Here is a 20,425-nt window from a genome sequence, read left to right on the forward strand (position 1 = left end):
TATTTGACCTTTTTCGCATTAGAAGTCTCTCGAAGTTGCAAATAAAATACCTGATATTTTATGGTTATACAATTTTTATTAATTATACATGATTTATATTGTATAATTATCATATGTATCCCTAAATTAATATACCACGTGTTTAAATAGTGTATAATTATAATATATCACTATTATACATAAATTATACCATGTATAATGCCTAACAAAGAAAATACCATGTATAATAGCTACAAATAATTTACAAAAAAATATGTATAAAATATGAATACAATTATTATACTGGTATTAAGAAATATATAAATATATAAGACCTATAAATAACTGAAACGAAATACGTGAAATATCAAAATACCATTATTAAACAAATTTCAAACAAAGTTACTTATCATACAAAATATAAGATATAATTATCAAATGTAATATAACGGATAGATATATCCGTTTAAGAAATGGAGCTACATTTATGAGCGAAAAAATCGGAAGGCAATATTCACATCTGGGACAGCTGGATTCCTATCACCAATTGGTATTTAATATGGTATGTAAATATTTAGTTGCTGCCAAATGTTAAAAGGTATGTAATGTACTGCTATGATTTTGTCCGGAGAAATTAAAAAATAGCTAGATTTACAAGTGGTAATTGAAAAATAGTTACAGTTTCAAAAATAATCGAAATTTAGCCATTTTTCATGTAAAGATAAATTTGAATGAAAACACTGTTCAAAATTCGAAAAATATTCCAGCATAACATATTTGAGTTCCAGTATAATATACCGGTTCAGCATAATACGTTGGAAATTCATACACATGCGCTCCAATCTCCAGTATATTATGCTGGAACTTTTTGCGTGTTGGAGTTCCAACATAATATACTGGAAGTTCATACATGTGTACCAATCTCCAATATATTATGCTGGACCGGCCCGTGTTGCAGCAAAATAGTGACTATTTTTCAATGATTTTGCAAACACTGGCTATTTTTGAATTACCAATCCAAAAAATGGCTAGCCCGTGCTATTTTTGCGATTGTCATATTTTTTTAAAATATTGCACAATTATGTTTTTTCCGTTTTTGTTTGTTAATAACGGCCCAATATCGCTTGAGCCATCCTAAGTAGTATCACAAGAACAATTCTTTGTTGCTATTTCAAGTTGGCGGGGGAGGGGTAATTGATATTGGACAACAGTTGCATGGTAGGCTTAACGTAAAAGCTATAATCAGTTCAGTAATAATCACAAAGACATATATTTCCTGAAGCTTTCAAATTAGTCATTATACCAATATGTAGAAAGAAGATTTAACACTTGGTGCTTAGCCTCACTGCACAACCAACACACATTTATACAAGCATCAATTGTATCCTTACTCGAGGGGATGCCCATCAAGTGACTTATGTTCCTCTCCCGTCGTACATCTTCAAGATTCTGAATGTGATGTCCAATAGATCAGACCGCTGCAATATGTGAAGAAATTAAAGTTTAGCATCCAAACCACAGCTAGCTTACAAGGAATAGCAGCATGATCTGTTTTTTCTTGATGCGCTAGCAAACAGGTTTACCAGATGTGATGTAATCTTTTCATGTACACGGCGGAGATACATCGTTTGTTAGTCTTATATGGGGTAAGAAAATGAAGTTGAAAGCTATTATTGGGTAAGAGAAGAAAAACTAGACAGCCTACTTTATTCTGATATTCTTGGCAAGACACAGGTCCGAAACCATTTGTTTCTATTTCTGTATCATTATGGCCGAACGAAATGTAAACAAAGAGGGAAGGGAGTGTGCGCAAGTCAGAGGGGACAGGTGGAGGAGTGGATGAACAACTAAAAATATAGTGCATACAAAATAACCTTTGAGGTGCTAGGCAATCACCATTTTCCCCATGCCATCTGAAGTTCTAAAATCTAATGTATATATTAAACAAAGTTACCTGATTAAAACAAACACACATTGCAGAACACCTGCAACTCCTGTCCAAGCTGAAGGACCAGATTTTCCGAGCGCGTCTTGTATCAATAGCCCAACTGATGCTGCCAAAGACACAAAGGATACGACATATGCAATAAAAAGCCACAGCTTCAACCTGCATTGAAACAGTTAAGCAATCCAATGTGACGTGGGGAAGCAAATAGAATCACAAATCTACATAAAAGAAATAACATGTGCAAGTGATAGATCAAAGATAAATGACTCTACCTAACAGTAATAACTATCAGGAAAAATGTTTCTACCAAAATCATGATTCATGCCCAAAATATTATAGAAGTAACTTCTCTAGGTATACATGCCAAGTTCAAGCTTCATCTACTCCATGAACAAAAGGACATTAACAAATGACATATGATGTCAAAACTGCGGAATTAGATCATTCTTTCTCATAAATGGAACATAAAACCAATTCAGTGTTGTCAAAAGCGAAAAGCTCTAAAAAGCGCTCTAGGTCTATTGGGGCTTTAAGCGCAAAGTGCAATTAAAATGTGGGCTTTAGTAAAATAAGGCACAATGATGGAAAAAATAAATATATATGTAATTCAAGAAGAAAGAGTAACAAATTCACTCATAATGTTTGACTTAACAACTGCTACAATTATTTTTCAATTATTATTGTTGTTAGTACTGCTCTAGTCAAGATAGAACTTATGGGCAATAAGGCACACGCCTTAATGCTTTGCTTACACTGAAGCGCAGCTTAAGCGAGGCGAAGCGTGCTCCCTGAGCTTTTCTGAGCTTCAGGGCTTAAGCGCGCCTTAAATGAACCTTTGACAACACTGAACCAATTCCCAGGTAAACCTTCAATTTCTTTTAAAATATTGGCTCATATTACCGGGCAATGCATCTTAAAGTCCGCCAAGAAAAGGTCTGACCAGGTAATAAAGAAGAATTCAACTAGAGGGCAAAACTGTTTTTTCTTGGAGTGAAGGCATAATACTTATTTGTCCCATCACTTTCACAGCTGCATTAACAAAATTGCAATGTACTGAATCCAAACAATGTTCAGACATTAAAAATATCCTTCATTAAGAATATGATAGTTAGACAGTTATGTACCACTGGTAAGGGGCTGAGCCTCAGTCCATATAATTTAGTTTCTTGAAAAATTCGGTTCAATTTTTCATTTCAGTTTTGGTTGTGTAGAATTGTAAACCAACACCTTCATCAAAAATATTGTAAACCAACACCAAATAGAAATAAGAGCAGTGTCGTCAAAGGCGAAAAGCTCTAAAAAGCGCTCCAGGTCTATTGAGACTTCAAGCGCAAAGTGCAATTAACTACTTGTTTGGAGGGTTGTTATGTATCATTTCATAATGTATCATATAGTATTGTATTGTACTGTAACGTTTTGATGTATACAATGTTTGGATAGATTGTATTGTTTGCCATTGTTTTATGATGTCATGCACCAACAATATGAAGAATAAACTTGCAATATTATAAAGAAAAAGTAAGGTACGATGTAGAATTATTATATAAAACGGTAGGGTAAAAGAAGGATTATTTAATAATAAGAGTGATATTGAGAGAAAAAGATAAGGTAACAACACGACCACACCAAATCAATCGTTACATAAAGTGACACATTTCATCGTTACGTAACGACGGATTTAACGATACGATACAATAAAATTTAAGTAACAATCAAAACAAACATTGTATTTAAAATAACAATACGATACAATACAATAGGCAACAACCATCCAAACAAGCCGTAAGGGGGAAAAGAACATTATTCAGTTTTATCAACATTAAGAATAATATTTAATTCAAGAAAAAGTAACAAAATTATTCATAATATTTTTCTTAACAATTAATACACTTCTTTATTGATTAAATTTGTTGTTTAATACCACTCAATTCAAGATAGAAATCATTGGAAAAGAGGCTCATGCCTTAGTGCCTTGCCTACATTGAAGAGCAGCTTAACACGAAGCGCCCTCTCTGAGCTTCAGGCTTAAATGCACCTTAAATGAGCCTTTGACAACACTATGTAAGAGGCTTTCAAACTAACTTTTTTCGAATTTTGCTTATTATCTCCCGATTATACATGGAAATTGAGGCACTTAAGTTGGAGCTCTCCAGGGTTGAGCTAGTACAGGACAGCATTCCAACTTAAGTAGGTCGAGCCAATTCAATTAGACTTCAAGACCACAGGCACAAACACTTATTCAACCCCCCCCCCCCCCAAATAGAAATCAGAAGGCTTCCAAGTTCACGTTTTTTGAATTTTGCTTATTATCTCCCAAAATACATGGAAATTGAGTCCCACCCACTTAAGTTGGAGCTCACTAGGGTTGAACTGGTACAGGGTAGTGCTCCAAATTTTAAGTAGGTCGAGCCAGTTTAGTTAGATTTCAAGACCACAACCACTTATGACCCCCCAACCCCAACCCAAAAAAAAACCTTTCTTTGGCATTTGGCTACAGGAATTGATCACCTCAAGGGCTATCAAGGAACAAATTGCTAAAACCAATCTGAAAGCTAGGAAAAAAGGACCATTTCCTCCTCAATTTCAAGCAACACATCCAGGAAATGCATTACAGCAACAAAAACAAGAGGAATTTTATCAAGGAGGCCAATGCAAGGTTGGAACCTTAGAAGCCCCGAGTATCAGTAGCTGCACAAGGAAAAGGGACGCATTTGTTGAAAAGACTGGGATATGAATATCACAGATAAAAGAGTTCTATGCCAACATTCGGTATGTCGAGGAGGGTGATTAATTGAAAATGAAGTAGGTGGAGGTTGATATTAGTCTAAGCAAGAACATGAGTACTTTCACCTTCAAGACCTCAACATTGAAGACTTCGATAAATTTCAAAATGAGCCTGAATATGAAGTTGTTTATGCCTGATATGTAATCCGACGCAAAACCTCGTACGTAAGGCTAACATTTCAGAGGAGAATATGGCACATTAGCGAGACACTTCATGACCAAGAGGATAAGCCGACCCTAACTTGTTTGAGACTGAGGCGTAATCGTTGTTGTTTGAGAAACAAGGAGCAGATATTTGAGGATGATATACAGATAGAGACTAGTAGGGCAATTTATGAGGATCCAAGGTCGTCCAAGCAGACCCTTATCATTGGAGATACATCATGACCCACCTCGTCGGATCAAGATTGTTCGCCTTGGAAACATAAGTTGAGAAATTGATGGGTCTATGCAGTATAACATTTTTTTGTTGTTGTTATTATTATTATTATTAATATTATATTGTTATTATTTCAATTTTTTTTGAAACTGATGGATGTATGCAGTATCATTAGACAAACACAACAGAACTTCATGGTGTAGTTTTAAATGTTGAAGTTCAAATGTTTAAGCAACCTGGCTACATGGTGTAACTTTGTCGAGATGTACGATGAAGGAATATTGGTAGATTTTATAGACTCGCTTCATTGTAACATTTTGACAGGTGTACTGTTCAGCACTGTCTTGGTGCTGGAATCATATGAATTAAATCTTTACTTGATCAAAAAAAATTTGACAAACACAGCTGTTGTTAACAAAGTTCAGCACGGTCTTGGTACTATTTTGGGAGATTTGAGTTATGAAAGATTATTCTGACCTTAGATCCTTGACCCTTGGCCCTTCATAGGGCTGAAAGTTGGTGCTTTTGTACAAAAGTGACGGCCTTCGCAAATTACTCTTCAAAACTCAACCCAGACTCTAATAGTTTTGCACTATGCATAGTGTTGTATGATGGAACTAAGATACGAGTGAGGACAGCGGGAGGATACTCAGAACACTCCCCGGTTGTGATGGAGTTGCATGAGGGATCAACCCTTAGCCTGTTCTTATTTTCTGTGGCGGTGGACGCATTGACGTGAGATATTCAGAGGGAGGTGCCATGGTGTATGTTATTTGCAGATGATATAGTTTTGATTGATGAAACGCGGTTTGGTGTTAACGGGAGGCTGGAGGTTTAGAGACAGACTCTTGAGTCTACCAGTTTCAAATTGAGCAGGACCAAGACGGAGTACTTGGAATGCAAGTTCAGCGACATTATAAGGAGATTGACAAGGATGTCACGCACTGTATCAGAGCAGGGTGGATGAAGTGGCGGCTAGCTTCCGGTGTCTTGTGTGATAAGAATGTGCCACTGAGACTTAAGGGTAAGTTCTACAAAGTAGTGGTTAGACCGACCATGTTGTATGTGGAAGAGTGATGGCCGGTCAAGAACTCGCATGTACAAAAAATGATAGCAGCTAAATGAGGATGTTGAGATGGATATGTGGGCATACTAGGTTGGATAAAATTAGGAATGAAGTTATTCGGGATAAGGTGGGAGTGGCCCCCTTGGAGGATAAGATGCGGGAGGCGAGGTTGAAATGGTTCGCGTATGTTAAGAGGAGAAGCATAGAAGCCCTAGTGAGGAGGTGTGAGAGGTTAACCTTGGTAGGTATTGTGAGAATGCATGGGAGAAAAATATACTCCCTCCGTTTCAATTTATGTGAACCTATTTCCTTTTTAGTCTGTGCTAAAAAGAATGACACATTTCTTTATTTGGAAACACTTTACCTTTACACAATGATTTATAGCCACACAAAATATATGTGCTTCATTTTACACCACAAGTTCAAAAGTCTTCTCTCTTACCTTAAACTCTGTCCAGTCAAATGGGTTCACATAAATTGAAACAGAGGGAGTATTATTGATATATTTTGTTAAGTGTTTTACAATAACCCTATTTATAACTATACACAATACATATTCTACTTCTATTCCATGTGGGACTAGGGTTATTTACATAACTATCTAATACTCCCCCTCAAGCCGATGCAGACAAATCATATGTACCGAGCTTGTTACATATGTAACTAATACGAGGACCAGTGAGGGACTTGGTGAAAATATCTGCAAGCTGATCATTTGACATCACAAACTTTGTGGCAATATCTCCTAAGAGTATCTTTTCTCTGATGAAGTGATAGTCAATCTCAATGTGTTTAGTTCTCTCATGGAACACCGCATTTGATGCAATATGAAGGGCGGCTTGATTATCACACACAAGTTCCATCTTGCTGATCTCACCAAATTTCAACTCCTTGAGTAAATGTTTGATCCAAACTAGCTCACATATTGCCCCAACCATTGTTCGCTATTCTGCTTCTGCACTAGACCGAGCAACTACTTTCTGTTTCTTGCTCTTCCAAAACACCAAATTACCTCCTACTAAAACACAATATCCAGACGTAGAACGTCTATCAGAAGGTGATCCTGCCTAGTTAGCATCTGAGTATCCAACAATTTGCTCATGGCCTCAATTTTCAAACAATAACCCTTTGCCTAGAGCTGATTTTATATATCGAAGAATGCAGACAACTGCATCCCAATGACTATCACAGGGAGAATCCATAAACTGACTCACCACACTCACAGAAAGGAAATGTTAGGTCTAGTCGCTGTGAGTTAATTTAATTTATCAACCAGCCGTCTATATCTTGCAGGATCGCTAAGCGACTCCCCCTGCCTTGGAAGAAGTTTAGAATTCGGATCAACAGGTCTACAGCCTGTCATTCCCGTCTCCTCAAGAATGTTTAAGGCATACTTCCATTGTGAGATCACAATACCTGAGCTAGATTAAGCGACCTCAAAACCCAGAAAATACTTTAATCTGCCCAAATCCTCAGCCTGAAAGTGCTGAAAGAGATGTTGCTTCAACTTAGTAATACCATCCTGATCATTGTCGGTGATAACAATATCATCAACATAAACCACCAGATAAATACAGAGATTTGAAGCAGAATGCCGATAAAACACAGAGTGATCAACTTCACTACGAGTTATGCCAAACTCCTGAATAACTGTATTGAACTTACCAAACCAGGTTCGAGAAGACTGCTTTAGACCATAGAAGGACCGACACAACCGACCTACAAGGCCACTAGACTCCCCTTGAGCAACAAAACCAGGTGGTTGCTCCATATAAACCTCATCATCAAGGTTATCGTGAAGAAAAGCATTCTTAATGTCCAACTGATAGAGAGGCCAATGGCGAACGACAGCCATGGATAGAAAAAGGGGGACTGATGTTATTTTAGCCACGAAAGAGAAAGTATCACTATAATCGAGCCCAAATATCTAAGTATACCCTTTGGTAACAAGAAGAGCCTTAAGTCGATCAACCTGGCCATCTGGACCAACTTTGGCTGTATACACCCAACGACAACCAACAGTCGATTTACCCGAAGGAAGAGGAACAAACTCCCAAGTACCACTCGTATGTAAAGCAGACATCTCGTCAATCATAGCCTGTCACCATCCTAGATGAGACAGTGCTTCATCACCTGTAGACTTAGGGATGGAAACAGAGGACAAAGATGATACAAATGCACAATGGGGCGATGACAGACGATGGTAACTTAAACCAACATAATGCGGATTAGGATTAAGTGTGGACCGTATACTTTTCCGTAGTGCAATCGGTTGACTAAGAGGAGACAAGTCCGCGGTATTAGCAGGGTTAGGTGCAGCACGTGAATCAATAGGGCTTGATGCTGGGCGTGGACGACGAAGATAAGTCAGGAGTGGTGGAGCGGTAGAAGGTTGAACTGGACTAGGTGGTGGAACTGGAGTTATAGGTGGCGGAACTAGAGCTATAGGTGGTGGAGCTGGAGTTGTAGAGGAAGATGGATGTGCGATAGTGACTGAATCTCCAAAAGATGGAACTGGTAGCACCTCAGAAATATCTAAGTAATTACCTGGACCTATGAAATATGATTGGATTTCAAACAAGGTAACATCAGCAGACATAAGGTATCGTTGGAGGTTAGGAAAATAGCATCGATATCCCTTTTGTGTTCTCGAGTAACCCAGAAATACGTACTTAAGAGCACGAGGAGCTAACTTATCTTTTCCTGGAGTAAGGTTATGAACAAAACACGTGCTCCCAAAGACACGGGGTAGAAAAGAGAACAAAGGTAAGTGGAGAAACATGATAATGAATGGAACTTGATTCTGGATAGCTGAAGATGGCATACTGAAGATGGCATACGATTAATAAGATAGCAAGATGTAAGAACTGCACCCCCCAACCCCAAAAAAAAATATAACGGAACATGAGGTTGTATGAGTAGGGTACAGGCAGTTTTAATAAGATGTCTATTCTTTCTTTCGGCTACCCCATTTTGTTTAGATGTGTACGAACAAGATGTTTGACGAATAATCCCGTGAGAGTTCATAATCTGCTGAAATGGGGAAGACAAATACTCTAGGGCATTATCACTATGAAATGTGCAGATAGAAACCCCAAATTGATTTTGAATTTCAGCGTGGAAGGTCTGAAAAATAGAAAACAACTCAGATCGATTTTTCATCACAAAAATCCAAGAACCTGGAATAATCATCAATGAAACTGACAAAGTAGCGGAATCCCAAGGTAGAACTAACCCGACTAGGACCCCAAACATCTGAATGGACTAAAGTAAAAGATGACTCTGCTCGATTATCAAGACGCCGAGAGAAATGGGAGCGGGTATGCTTACCGAGCTGACATGACTCACACTCTAGAGTGGACAAGTGAGATAAACCAGGTACCATTTTCTGAAGTTTTGACAAACTGGGATGTCCCAACCGTTTAAGTAATAAATGTCGTGAGTCAGTAACATGACAAGTTGTTGAAGGAAGAAAAGATGTGATTCCATGTGATTTTGCAAGGATAAGGTAATAAAGTCCACTTGATTTACGCCCGGTACCAATGATCCGCCATGTACTGCGGTCCGGCATAAAAACAAGGTCATCAAAAAATAAAATAGAGCATTTAAGTGATTTGGCTAAGCGGCTAACGGCTATGAGATTAAAAGGACTACCGGGAACATAAAGAACTGAATCTAGAGGCAAGGAAGGAAGTGGACTTGCTTGACCTATTCCAGCTGCCATGGTTTGAGACCCGTTGGCCATTGTGACTGTTGGAAGAGATTGAGAACATGAAATAGTAGAGAAAAAATATTTGTTACCAGAAATATGATCATATGCACCTGAATCAATGACCCAAGACTCGAAGGATGAAGATTGGGAGACACAAGTCACGTTGTTACCTGTTTGAACAACGGAAGCTATCGCTAAAGATCTATGTTTACATGCTTTGTACTGAAGGAACTCAATATAATCCGGTAGAGAAACCATCCAACTATTCATAGTATTGGATCCCATTTTGCTATAACTAATTTCTCAAATTCTTGACTACAAGTTGTATGGTTAACCTTGGAATGCCAAATCAGAACACCTTTTTTTTGGAAAAATATTGTTCACTCGATGGAAAATAAAAAGCATGCCGGGATTTGATGAAACTTGAATGGACAGACTCGAAATAACCTCATGAGTAATCTGTCCAAAAGAAGCTTCGTCGGAAACTGGCCGAAAGGTGGTCCACGCATCGATGCGTGGACAGATCTCGCTAGAAAAATCTTTGTTTAGAGTAAAAGGCATGGGTAGGCTCGAAATTAGTGGACGATCAAACTTTCCTGAAGGAGCTTTGTCAAAAAATGGCTGGAAAAGGCTGCACTCGACGGCGCGTGAACTCACGCACACGCTGGAACCCTGGCTTTCGCCGGCGTGTGAAGGGGCTTATGTCGGAGAGGCCGACTGGGGTTTGGTCTCCAGACTATGGTGGAACTTGTGGTGGTGTTGGTTTTCGCACAACACTGTCAGATATGAAGGTTGACGCGGACAACCACTTAGGTCACCAAAAAATTGCACGGTGACTGAGTTCTTTCTTCCCGGATGTCGCTGGAATGACGCACAACGATCTTTTCCCATCGATGCTCTGATACCATGTGAGAATGCACGGAAGAAAAATATATTATTGATATATTCGGTTAAGTATTTTACAATAGCCCTATTTATAACTATACACAATACATATTCTATTTCTACTCCATGTGGGACTAGGATTATTTACATAACTATCTAATAGGTATGAGGAGAGGTAGAGGTAGGCCAAAGAAGTCTTGGGGAGAGGTGATTAAGCGTGATGCGGCACAGTTGGAGCTTACTGAAGACATACTCTTGATAGGAGGGTGTGGAGGTCTAGGATTAGGGTAGAAGGTTAGTAGGTAGTCGAGCTTCTCCCTTTGTCTTGCTCAGTTCGTTAGCATTAGTGTTAGTTTGTTATCCATTTATTATTAGATTGCTATTAATACCATTTATTTGCTAACTTGGTTTCAATCCTCTTTATCAAATTGTTGTTTATACTTGTTCCCATTGTTTCTTTTTATCTTTTCTTAAGCCGAGGGTCTTTCAGAAACAGTCTCTCTGCCTTCCAGGGTAGGGGCAAGGCTGCATACATCCGACACTCCCCAGACCCCACTTGTGGGAATTCACTAGGTTTGTTGTTTTTGTTATTTAATGTTGTACACCAGCTTGAGATTTTGCTAGAGCCCCCTGATGCAATAGTGCTAAAAACTTGAGTTTTAAGGCTCAATTTGACTCTTTTGCTACTTTACATATCAAAAATCAAGCTTACTTAGCTTTCTAACTTGGGCGCTCTAGCGCCAGTGAAGAAACTCTCCAATAACGGCACTCAAAGGTGTGGTCTAGTTGGTCAATGAAGTGGATTGAGAAGTCTCACATTCAAATCCCAGCAACATTAAAAGAACACTAGGTGATTTCATCACATCTGTTCAAACCTTAGTGGATAGGTGCTGGTGGGAGGTATAACATACCCCGTGAAATCAGGCGAGGTGCACACAAGTTGGCCCGAACATCAGGGTTATCAAAAAGGACTCTCCAATAACGCTGCCTAATGCACTTTCCAACTCCTCTAACATGTTCAACACACCACCAGTCGAGCTCAATTTGGACAAAACATTTTCTTAAATTTGGGGCTCAGCTTTTGGCGAGCCCCATTTTATACTCATGGACTACGATTTCATATTGCACTTGATTGAGTTCATTAGACCGTTGTTGTGTAATTAAACTATTGGGGATTCACATTTGGCAATCTTGAATAGTGAATTACTTTTTGTTTCTATCTCAGGCAAAACGAATCAGAACAAGGCATACATATCATTGTCAAGGAAGCTAGATAGTTCCATCTTCAAGCTAATGAAAGGTCAATTCACAAAAAAAGGTTGATCTTTGAACAAAATTTAGGCCAATCCCCAACAGATAAAACTGAATATATTCACATAAAGAGAACATAGAGTGTATTATTCATACCTCCACTCGCCTTCATCATAAGGAGAGTAGTCAATGTCCTCTTTCCTTACGCAATTAAACATCAAAGCAGCCAAAGACGCGAATATACCTACAAATATCCCAAATAACAAAGAAATTGAAGAGCACAAGAAGAACCTTAAGCAAAACCCCTATATCCAGAACCAAGAAAATCAAGAATCACATGCAAAAAACTTAGATATCAAGAACCCAGAAAAATTCAACAATCTTACGCCAAAACCCACATCTTAAGAACCCAGAAAAATCAAGAATCTTAGGAAAACCCCATATAACAAGAATCAAGAAAATCAAGAATTATAGGGCAAATATGTTATGAGAGATAGGGGTGAAATACCTGGGAGATAATGAAGGAAAGAGACTTTGACGGAGCTACAAACGACGGCATCAACCCAGAACCACCAACCGGCGCCGAAGACAGCGCCGGACACCCCAGGTCCAAATATTGCCCATAGCTCTGGAAAATCCATTTGGATCACCTCTTCTTTACCCAAAAAACTGATGAAAAAGTGAAAATCCTTCAAAATTGATGAGAGTTTTCAGTGCAAAGAGAAGAAGTTTCTTCAGATTTGTGGGGTGTGATTGTGTGCTGTCTTCGTCAGTTGGTCTACAATGTCACTCTTCGAGTTGTGTATCTTTTCTAAAAAAAAATTGTACTTGCCAGTAGTTGTCAATTTAAAAGACGACTATTCAATGTTAAGAAGTTAATTAAAAAAAAGATGAAGAAAATAATAATTTAAGCATTAAGCTCTACATAAAATCATACAATGTTTATTAGAGGAGTTAAATTAAATAATTCTTGCGAAACTAATACAGAATTTAGTTACACACATAAGAAAAATTGGAGAAGGGCCTAAACTGACCCTGAACTATGGGATTTGATATAATATTGTCCTCCGTCCACTTATCGCACTAATAATACCCCCGAGATTAACTTTTCGGCTAAAGTTTGCCCTAATTTCTGACGGTCCCATTATGGTCGGGGGAATTTTTAGCCCGATACGTAAATAGAGGGAAATATTGTACCAAATTTTATAGTTCAGAGGTATTTTATGCCCTTCTCCGTTTTATATTTGACCACGTTATCGTTGTATTCCAATGTGTACTACCTTAGTTGGAGAAAAGCTGGTATTACAAAAATAAGAGAAAAATTTACGTATATTTACCATTCAACATCATCTTTTCCTCTATAAGAAGTTTAATGGAGCATTGCAAATATCAAGGGAAATGCATATTTAGTTAAAATTTATTTAATTTAAAAAAAAAAAAAAGGTCCAAATTTACGTATCTACTTTCGAATATTGTTTACATATAATCTCTGTTATACTATTCGGTCAAATTTACCCCTACCGTTATACTATCCGACCAAATTTACCTTGGAATACCTAATGTACTGAGGGGTAATTTTTAAAAGGCAGCTGATGGTAGAGGTAAATTTGGCCAGATAGTATAACGGTAGGGATAAACTTGACCGAATAGTATAATATAGGTTAAATGTAGACAATACCCGAAGTTAGAGGGAAAATTTGGCCCTTTTTTCCTTTTAAAAAATACAGAGAAGGGCCTAAAATAACCCTAAACTGCAGAATTTGGTACAATATTACCCTCCGTCTATCTATCGGGTTAAAGATGCCATCGGCTATAAGGAAACAGTTAGAAATAAGAGCAAACTTGAGTCGAAAAGCCCGATAGGTGGACGAAGGATAATATTGTACCAAATCCCATAGTATAGGGGAGAAGAAAAAATAATCCCTACACAACTAATGATTGGTACTTGGTAGTATTGAATAAGTTAAGAAAAAGTTCCAGATACATACCTTTACTATTATATGTTGTTCAAATATATCCCTATATATTTTTGGTCCACATTTACCTAAAAGAATCAGCCCCCACCTAGAAAATTAGAAAGAGAACAAACGAGTTATTTCTTTCTTCAAAAAAATTCGCGATTGAAAGCTCTACAGCTACAAAGGTTCTTTCTTTCTTAAAAAAAATTACTTCTTTTCTTTGCGACTAATCTAGGTTTTTCTATCATCTATAATCTTCGAAAAGAGCATACAATGTCGGAGAATAGTTGCTCGTCAAAGAGAAAGTGTCATTGCTGGGAAATTGCAAACCATTTCACTTCAAAACTCCTTTTAATCCTAGAAGGAGATTCTATAAGTGTCCTAAACCCGAGGTTAGTTCTAATGTTATGTAAACTTAAGAGGGTGTTTGGCTAAGCTTATAAGCTAGTCAAAGTAGCGCACTTTTCGGCTTATCTACGCGTTTGGTAAATTTAAAAGTGCTTATAAGTCAAAAATAAGCCAAAAGCCATAAGCTGGTCACCCCCGCTTATAAATTTTTAGCTTATAAGCACTTTAAGTTTGACCAAAATTTTTACTATTTTATTCTTAAATATTCTTTTTTAGAACAAAACTCTTGCATCAATACTCACCGCCTCAAATACTATTTCAACCTAACCCCCTCCCTCCGCCTCTTCAAGTCTGCAATGCTCATTGACTATTTAAGATAAGCAAATTCTCTATTCCTTTGCATATTTATATCTATGTGATTGTGTATTAATCTTTGAACTATATATAATAAATGAGGACATGTCAAATATTTTGTTATGTTGCTTTCTAAGTGTTGTGCTGATAAAGACAGCGTTTGTTTCTCTTCAAATATTTTGTCCTATTTAGGTTTATTTTTTACTGAGAAACTTTTATCAATTTATTAATTATTATAACTTATGATTATATGCTTATCATAAAATAAATTATATTTATCATAAAATTTATCTTATCTAAGCACAGTTGTATTTAAAATAAAATGACAAATAAAATATTTTGTATTTGGATCGATTTGGAATCTAAAATTTTGAAGATATTACGCCCTTATAGGTGTAAACACTTATAAGGTTATTTAAGTCATTTTAACAGAAAAAAGCTTATCAGCACTTTTTTATCAAATACTGTAGCAGCTTATTATCAATTTCAGCACTTGTATCCAAACGCGTAACTGCTTATTTATTAAATCAGTTTCAGCACTTAAAAGTGCTTTTCAGCACCTAATGCCTATCAGCTACTTCAAATCAGCTAATCCAAACGGGCTCTAATTGTTGGATTTGTTGTCGCGGTTATGATGAAGTGAAACAATCTATAATAGTTGAATATTAGGATGTTTATTTAGTGTGAGTAGTGATTTTCTTTCGGATGTGATCAGTTGTTGGATATGAACGAAATATGTTCATTATGTTTTTGTTGATGTGAATGTTATATCTATAATAATAATATTTAATGAATGTTCAACTGTATAATTCACTATTGCATCTTATTGCCAGACTTTGAGATTTCTTTAGTGCTGATAGTAACGAGAATCATAGAACAGTTTGACATAGGAAAGGGTTAATTTTGTTAGTTTACCTTTTATATATGTTAAGCTCGTGATATTTGTTTGAGTTGATGCGTTGTAAGTTTGCTCTTTGGCTGTATTTGGGTTAGTATATATCTAAATTATTTTTCTAAATTAATACTAGTAGTTTTTTCACATAACTTTGTTGCTTTTCAATTTTGGTTTGACTTTCTCAAGACTAGCCATATATATCAAATGTTAAGTAAAATATGTACATGGTTTATAACCAAATTTTCTGGCCTAGCTTGTTGGCCATAAGCTTATGAACAAATTTAGCCTAGCATATCAGAACACTATCTACCTCCAAAACTTGCAGATATGTATGAAACTGCACAACTTTAGTTGCAAAAAATACAGCTGAAAAATTAACACAACTTCATCTGCAAAAATCAACTATATGTATAATATATAAATTAATTATCATTTTGTCACAACTAAACCTGGTAATTACTAAAACAAACAAAATATAAAATAGTAAAAATCCCATAATTTAAGATAGTCATAAGCTTGACAAGTACATCTAACTGGAGAAGTGGATGCCTTGTTACAACCCCAAAAACTTATACAACCTAAGTCATATTATGACATCCAACTCCATATGTCACCAACACAACCAAAAATCAAAGAGAATGTAAACTGTCATATAGCGGTAATTACATTCAAATTTTCACTGCCCAACAGAACAAAATAGGATTGTCCTTCCATTTCCTTCCATGCTAAGCAGAATATCAAATTCCCCTTCTTGGCTACAACTTCCCAATTCTCTGTCTCGCTTGTATCTCCAACTGATTTCCAGTCAATTCCTTGTCAAGTTTCTAGGTGAGTATGAAAGATCAACTGGTTCACTTACACGTGTGGTTCCCTGTGAATTTGATTTTCTCTGTCCCTAAGGGCATCTTTACCTGCTGTCTTTCTAGAAGTCTAGTTTGTGATTCTAATATAATATTGGGTCTTATTACAGGTTCAGGATCATCCTCAAAAGTTGAAAACTCAAAATCTGAAAAAGAATACACATTTGGAGTAGGCATAAACACAAAGGATTAACTGCTGACAGTGCATTGGAATGCTGATACGCTAACATCTTTAGTTTCTAATTGGGACTGCATCACTTCATCATCCTCAGTGTCTTGACCAAGCAAAGTTCTCTATCTCTTAGCTAGCTTCCTAGCCTTGGATGTCTACCCCTCATTTGATGGATGCTTACCCTTTGTCAGTTTCTTTCCTTTTATTGGCTATTACACAAAAATACAATGCAGTTAGAGTTGAATAGTTATTTAACAAGTGGATAATTAAATTGATTAAGTAATCTTTACCTTTTTATATCCCCTTGCATTGTGGGTTGGCTCTCTTACAATTGCCACAAGTCATAGTCCTTCCTTTCCGAGATTGACTCCACTCACCTTGCCTCATCCTTTTGTCCAACTCTCTTGATTTTAGGCCTGCCAGCCAACTTCATCAATTACGGAGGTTCCATGCGTTGAGATAGGTTTATTTTCAAGAACTTCTCACCATGTACTGGCTGTAATTTATGCTTATATGTCAGTAGAAAGGCTTCTTTACTATACCAACAGTGCATCTCCTTCAAAGTATTTTCCTTCAAATACAACAATATCTTTATTGCATGAGGACATAGGATTCCAGAAAAATCACATGCCTTGCATGTGCATCTTTTCATCTGCAAGTTGACAATGTGTTTGCTAACCTCTTCCACCATCCCAAAACCATCATCACCATTGAAATCAACTCGACAAGCTTGATAAGCTATTTTCATATAGTCATTATAAAGCTCCATGCTTTGGGGACTGTACACACACTTCCAAGTTCATATTCATTCTTACTCAATTGATTCTCCTCTAGCATATTAATCATAGGCTTGTATCTAGCTTCCAAAATCTAAGAATTGAAAGACTCAATCAAATTATTGTCAACTGACTAATTCTTGCACATAGTTTCAAAGTATGCCATACAGTAAGACTGAGGTGGATCTTCAATAAGTCCACGACAGCTTCCTCCTTCAACTGTCCCATACTTTTCAACTGATTTTTGAAGTCTTTTTCATAAGTGCACCAAGCACTCCACCAAAATAACTTCTTTATTTCCAATTATCTATAGTTTTTGTTATAGTTTGCCTCTACATGTTTAGGCAAAACCTATGCATTACTTCTGGAAGGACTATTTTGACTGCCTCAATTAATCCCTACAAGCAAGAAATCAATAATACAAGCTAAAATTGAGAAACAAAAAATGGATAGAAATTGTACTAGATAGAAAAAGAAAATACCTTCTGTGTGTTTGACATTAAAGTGTCTCCATCACCCATCTTCAAGTTCAGTGAATAATGAAGTAGCTCCAGAAACCAAGTCCATATATATATATATATTTTTTTTAAATTAACTATAGCCCAAGCTAAAGGATAAAAGTAGTTCATATTGTTTTTCCTAACAACAACTAATAATTGGCCCTTAGCTTTACCTTTCAAGAATATACCATCCAATCCATTGTATGGTCTCAGACCCTCCTTGTACCCCATTTTTAATGCTTGAAAATAAATGTGCATTCTAAGAAATTTCTTTTTGCCTTGAGATAGTACCTTCTTCTTCTATCATCAGTACCAGCTAATGCTATAGTTGCATATGTCTCAGTATGATGGAAAATGTTGAGGACAGAAACAGAAGGCTCACACTCATCTATAACATACAGATTTAGGACTCTAAATTCCTCACAGACAAGGCACAAAAGGTGTTTAATTCCTGCATCCCCTTCAACTTTATAATACTTACCCTCCCCCCCATATGAACAATCATACCACAACTAAAAGACAATGCTGAAAAAAATAATTTCACTAACTTTATAACAAAAAAATACCACTGAAATTATTTAATACCCATAAACAAAAACAAGATACCCTAAACCAGAAACACCTCCTACTTACAGGAAACATATATCATAAATACACATATCCACATATCAAATGTAACACACCAATATCGAGACAACCAAATAGATCAAAACCCAACGCTGAAATAATAAAAATTCAGAAATGACCAAAACCTTAATTGAAAGTTAGAAAAATATAGGGATCACCTCAAAAAAGGCGCATGGACTAACATATATCAATAAATCGGCAAACACAAAAATTAAAAACAATGATAAGAACATATATAGGTACATTTAGCAAGAAACCTAAAACCTTAGATCTTCACCGGATATATATGGATATTCTTTGATTCTACAAGAAACATAAGTTGATTAATTAAAGAGGTAATTTTTGAAGAAAGAAAGAACCTTTGAAGCTGTAGAGCGTTCTATTGCGATTTTTTTGAAGAAAGAAAGAACCCTAGTTCGAGATCATCGTTCGTGCCCTTTCTAATTTTCTTGGTGGGGACTGGTTCATTTAGGTAAAGAGGAGTTTTATCTTAAAACGGAAAATGGGAAACGGACCAGGTTTTAGTTTTATTCGGTTCGGGTCTTTTAGTTACAGGGTTGGGAAATTTTATTAGAGGTTGCCACGTGTTTTATCGGTTAAAAGAGGGGTATATTTAAAACTTTGATGTACGTTAAGGTAAATGTGGGCCAAAAGTATAACATAGGTATATTTGAACAATATATAATAGTAGAGGGTATATTTGGATTTTTTTTGCAATTTAAATAATGCTCAAATATGTTATTCAAAAGTTTTTGTATTATTTTATAAGAATTTATGTATTGTTTTATACGACATAATATATACTATACTAAAAACACGAATGTCTTTAACGAAATATTTTTTCACCTTTTTTATTCTTTAAAAATATATTTTTCATTGAACAAAAACGTAATTTAAACACTTTCCTAGTACTTAGGAATTTGAAAATAATTAAAAGTTTGCTTAATATTTGGACTAGGTATGAAGTCCTAATATTTTGGACTTTAAAAATCATTAAAGCTTTATCTTATTTAAATCGTTAAACATATGAGGAAAAACGATCAATACCCTGAATCAACAACTAAAACACAAAATGTTCACCACGTTTGTTTTACCCTATTTTCATTAACAAGAGATAGTAATCCAAGTACTATTAATTAATGTTTGTACGTAGAATAAATGACGAGAATTTAAAACAAATTTTCATTTCAGATTTGATCTTACAAGTAAAAAAAAAAATTAGTAGTCCATAAAATATGTGTTAATATTAAAATTTCCGTATTGATGATGGTCACGATTATGAAAATGCTAATTTAGCTTCCGAAAAGGTTGATCCAAGTTATGCGGCTCAAATTAGATATAAGTCCATACATTTTATTTCTCTTTGTCTCTATTTGAATTGAATAAATTATATCGTTAGCTTTTTATGAAGTTTCTCTTTCTACCCTCGAAGCAAACAAGAATTAAGAAAAAATACATAAATTTCAAATACTAAAAGAAATTAGTTCAGTGAAATTTAGACTTATGCCAACATGGAAGATATTAGAATACACCAAGTTTTAGGCTTAAAAAGTAACTCGGATTATTTGTTTGTGGGATACTTCTTGCTGAAATAAGATTTTTAAAGCTAAAATTCATTAGTTTCAAATACAATATTTAATATATATAGTGCTAGTTAGATAGGGTATACGCGCAATGCGTGTACCAAAAGACTAGTTAGAATAGGATATACATGAATTAGAAATATGGAAATAAAAGTATTTATTAAAAACAACAAAATTGTTAAAACTAATTTGTTACATAACTCTATGTATTATTTTCACTGTAAACAATTTGTATTTTACAATAATATTATTTCATTAATATTCACAGCATATAATTCACACATAACAAGCAGAACAAAAATGGTCCCATAACAAATAATTTGTGAAAATAGTCTAAAGCATCGACGA

The 20,425-nt window shown here is 35.9% G+C and overlaps 1 protein-coding gene and 1 long non-coding RNA gene across 2 annotated transcripts; both read right to left on the bottom strand.

Moving 5' to 3' along the window:
* Positions 1-1,233: 1,233 nt before the first annotated feature.
* LOC107792436 (uncharacterized) lies at positions 1,234-12,939 on the bottom strand. Its single transcript, XM_075226557.1, has 4 exons — positions 12,513-12,939; positions 12,161-12,248; positions 1,934-2,086; positions 1,234-1,457 (listed from the first exon to the last, which is right to left on the bottom strand). The coding sequence occupies exons 1-4, from the start codon at positions 12,643-12,645 to the stop codon at positions 1,421-1,423; spliced, it is 411 nt and encodes a 136-aa protein (XP_075082658.1). The 5' UTR covers positions 12,646-12,939; the 3' UTR covers positions 1,234-1,420.
* Positions 12,940-16,033: 3,094 nt separating this feature from the next.
* LOC107792435 (uncharacterized) lies at positions 16,034-18,961 on the bottom strand. Its single transcript, XR_001649530.2, has 3 exons — positions 17,850-18,961; positions 16,882-17,765; positions 16,034-16,800 (listed from the first exon to the last, which is right to left on the bottom strand). It is a non-coding gene; the product is annotated as an uncharacterized LOC107792435 (long non-coding RNA).
* Positions 18,962-20,425: the final 1,464 nt, after the last annotated feature.

This window comes from Nicotiana tabacum, chromosome 12, assembly GCF_000715075.1.
Source record: "Nicotiana tabacum cultivar K326 chromosome 12, ASM71507v2, whole genome shotgun sequence".
Classification (NCBI taxonomy): domain Eukaryota; kingdom Viridiplantae; phylum Streptophyta; class Magnoliopsida; order Solanales; family Solanaceae; genus Nicotiana; species Nicotiana tabacum.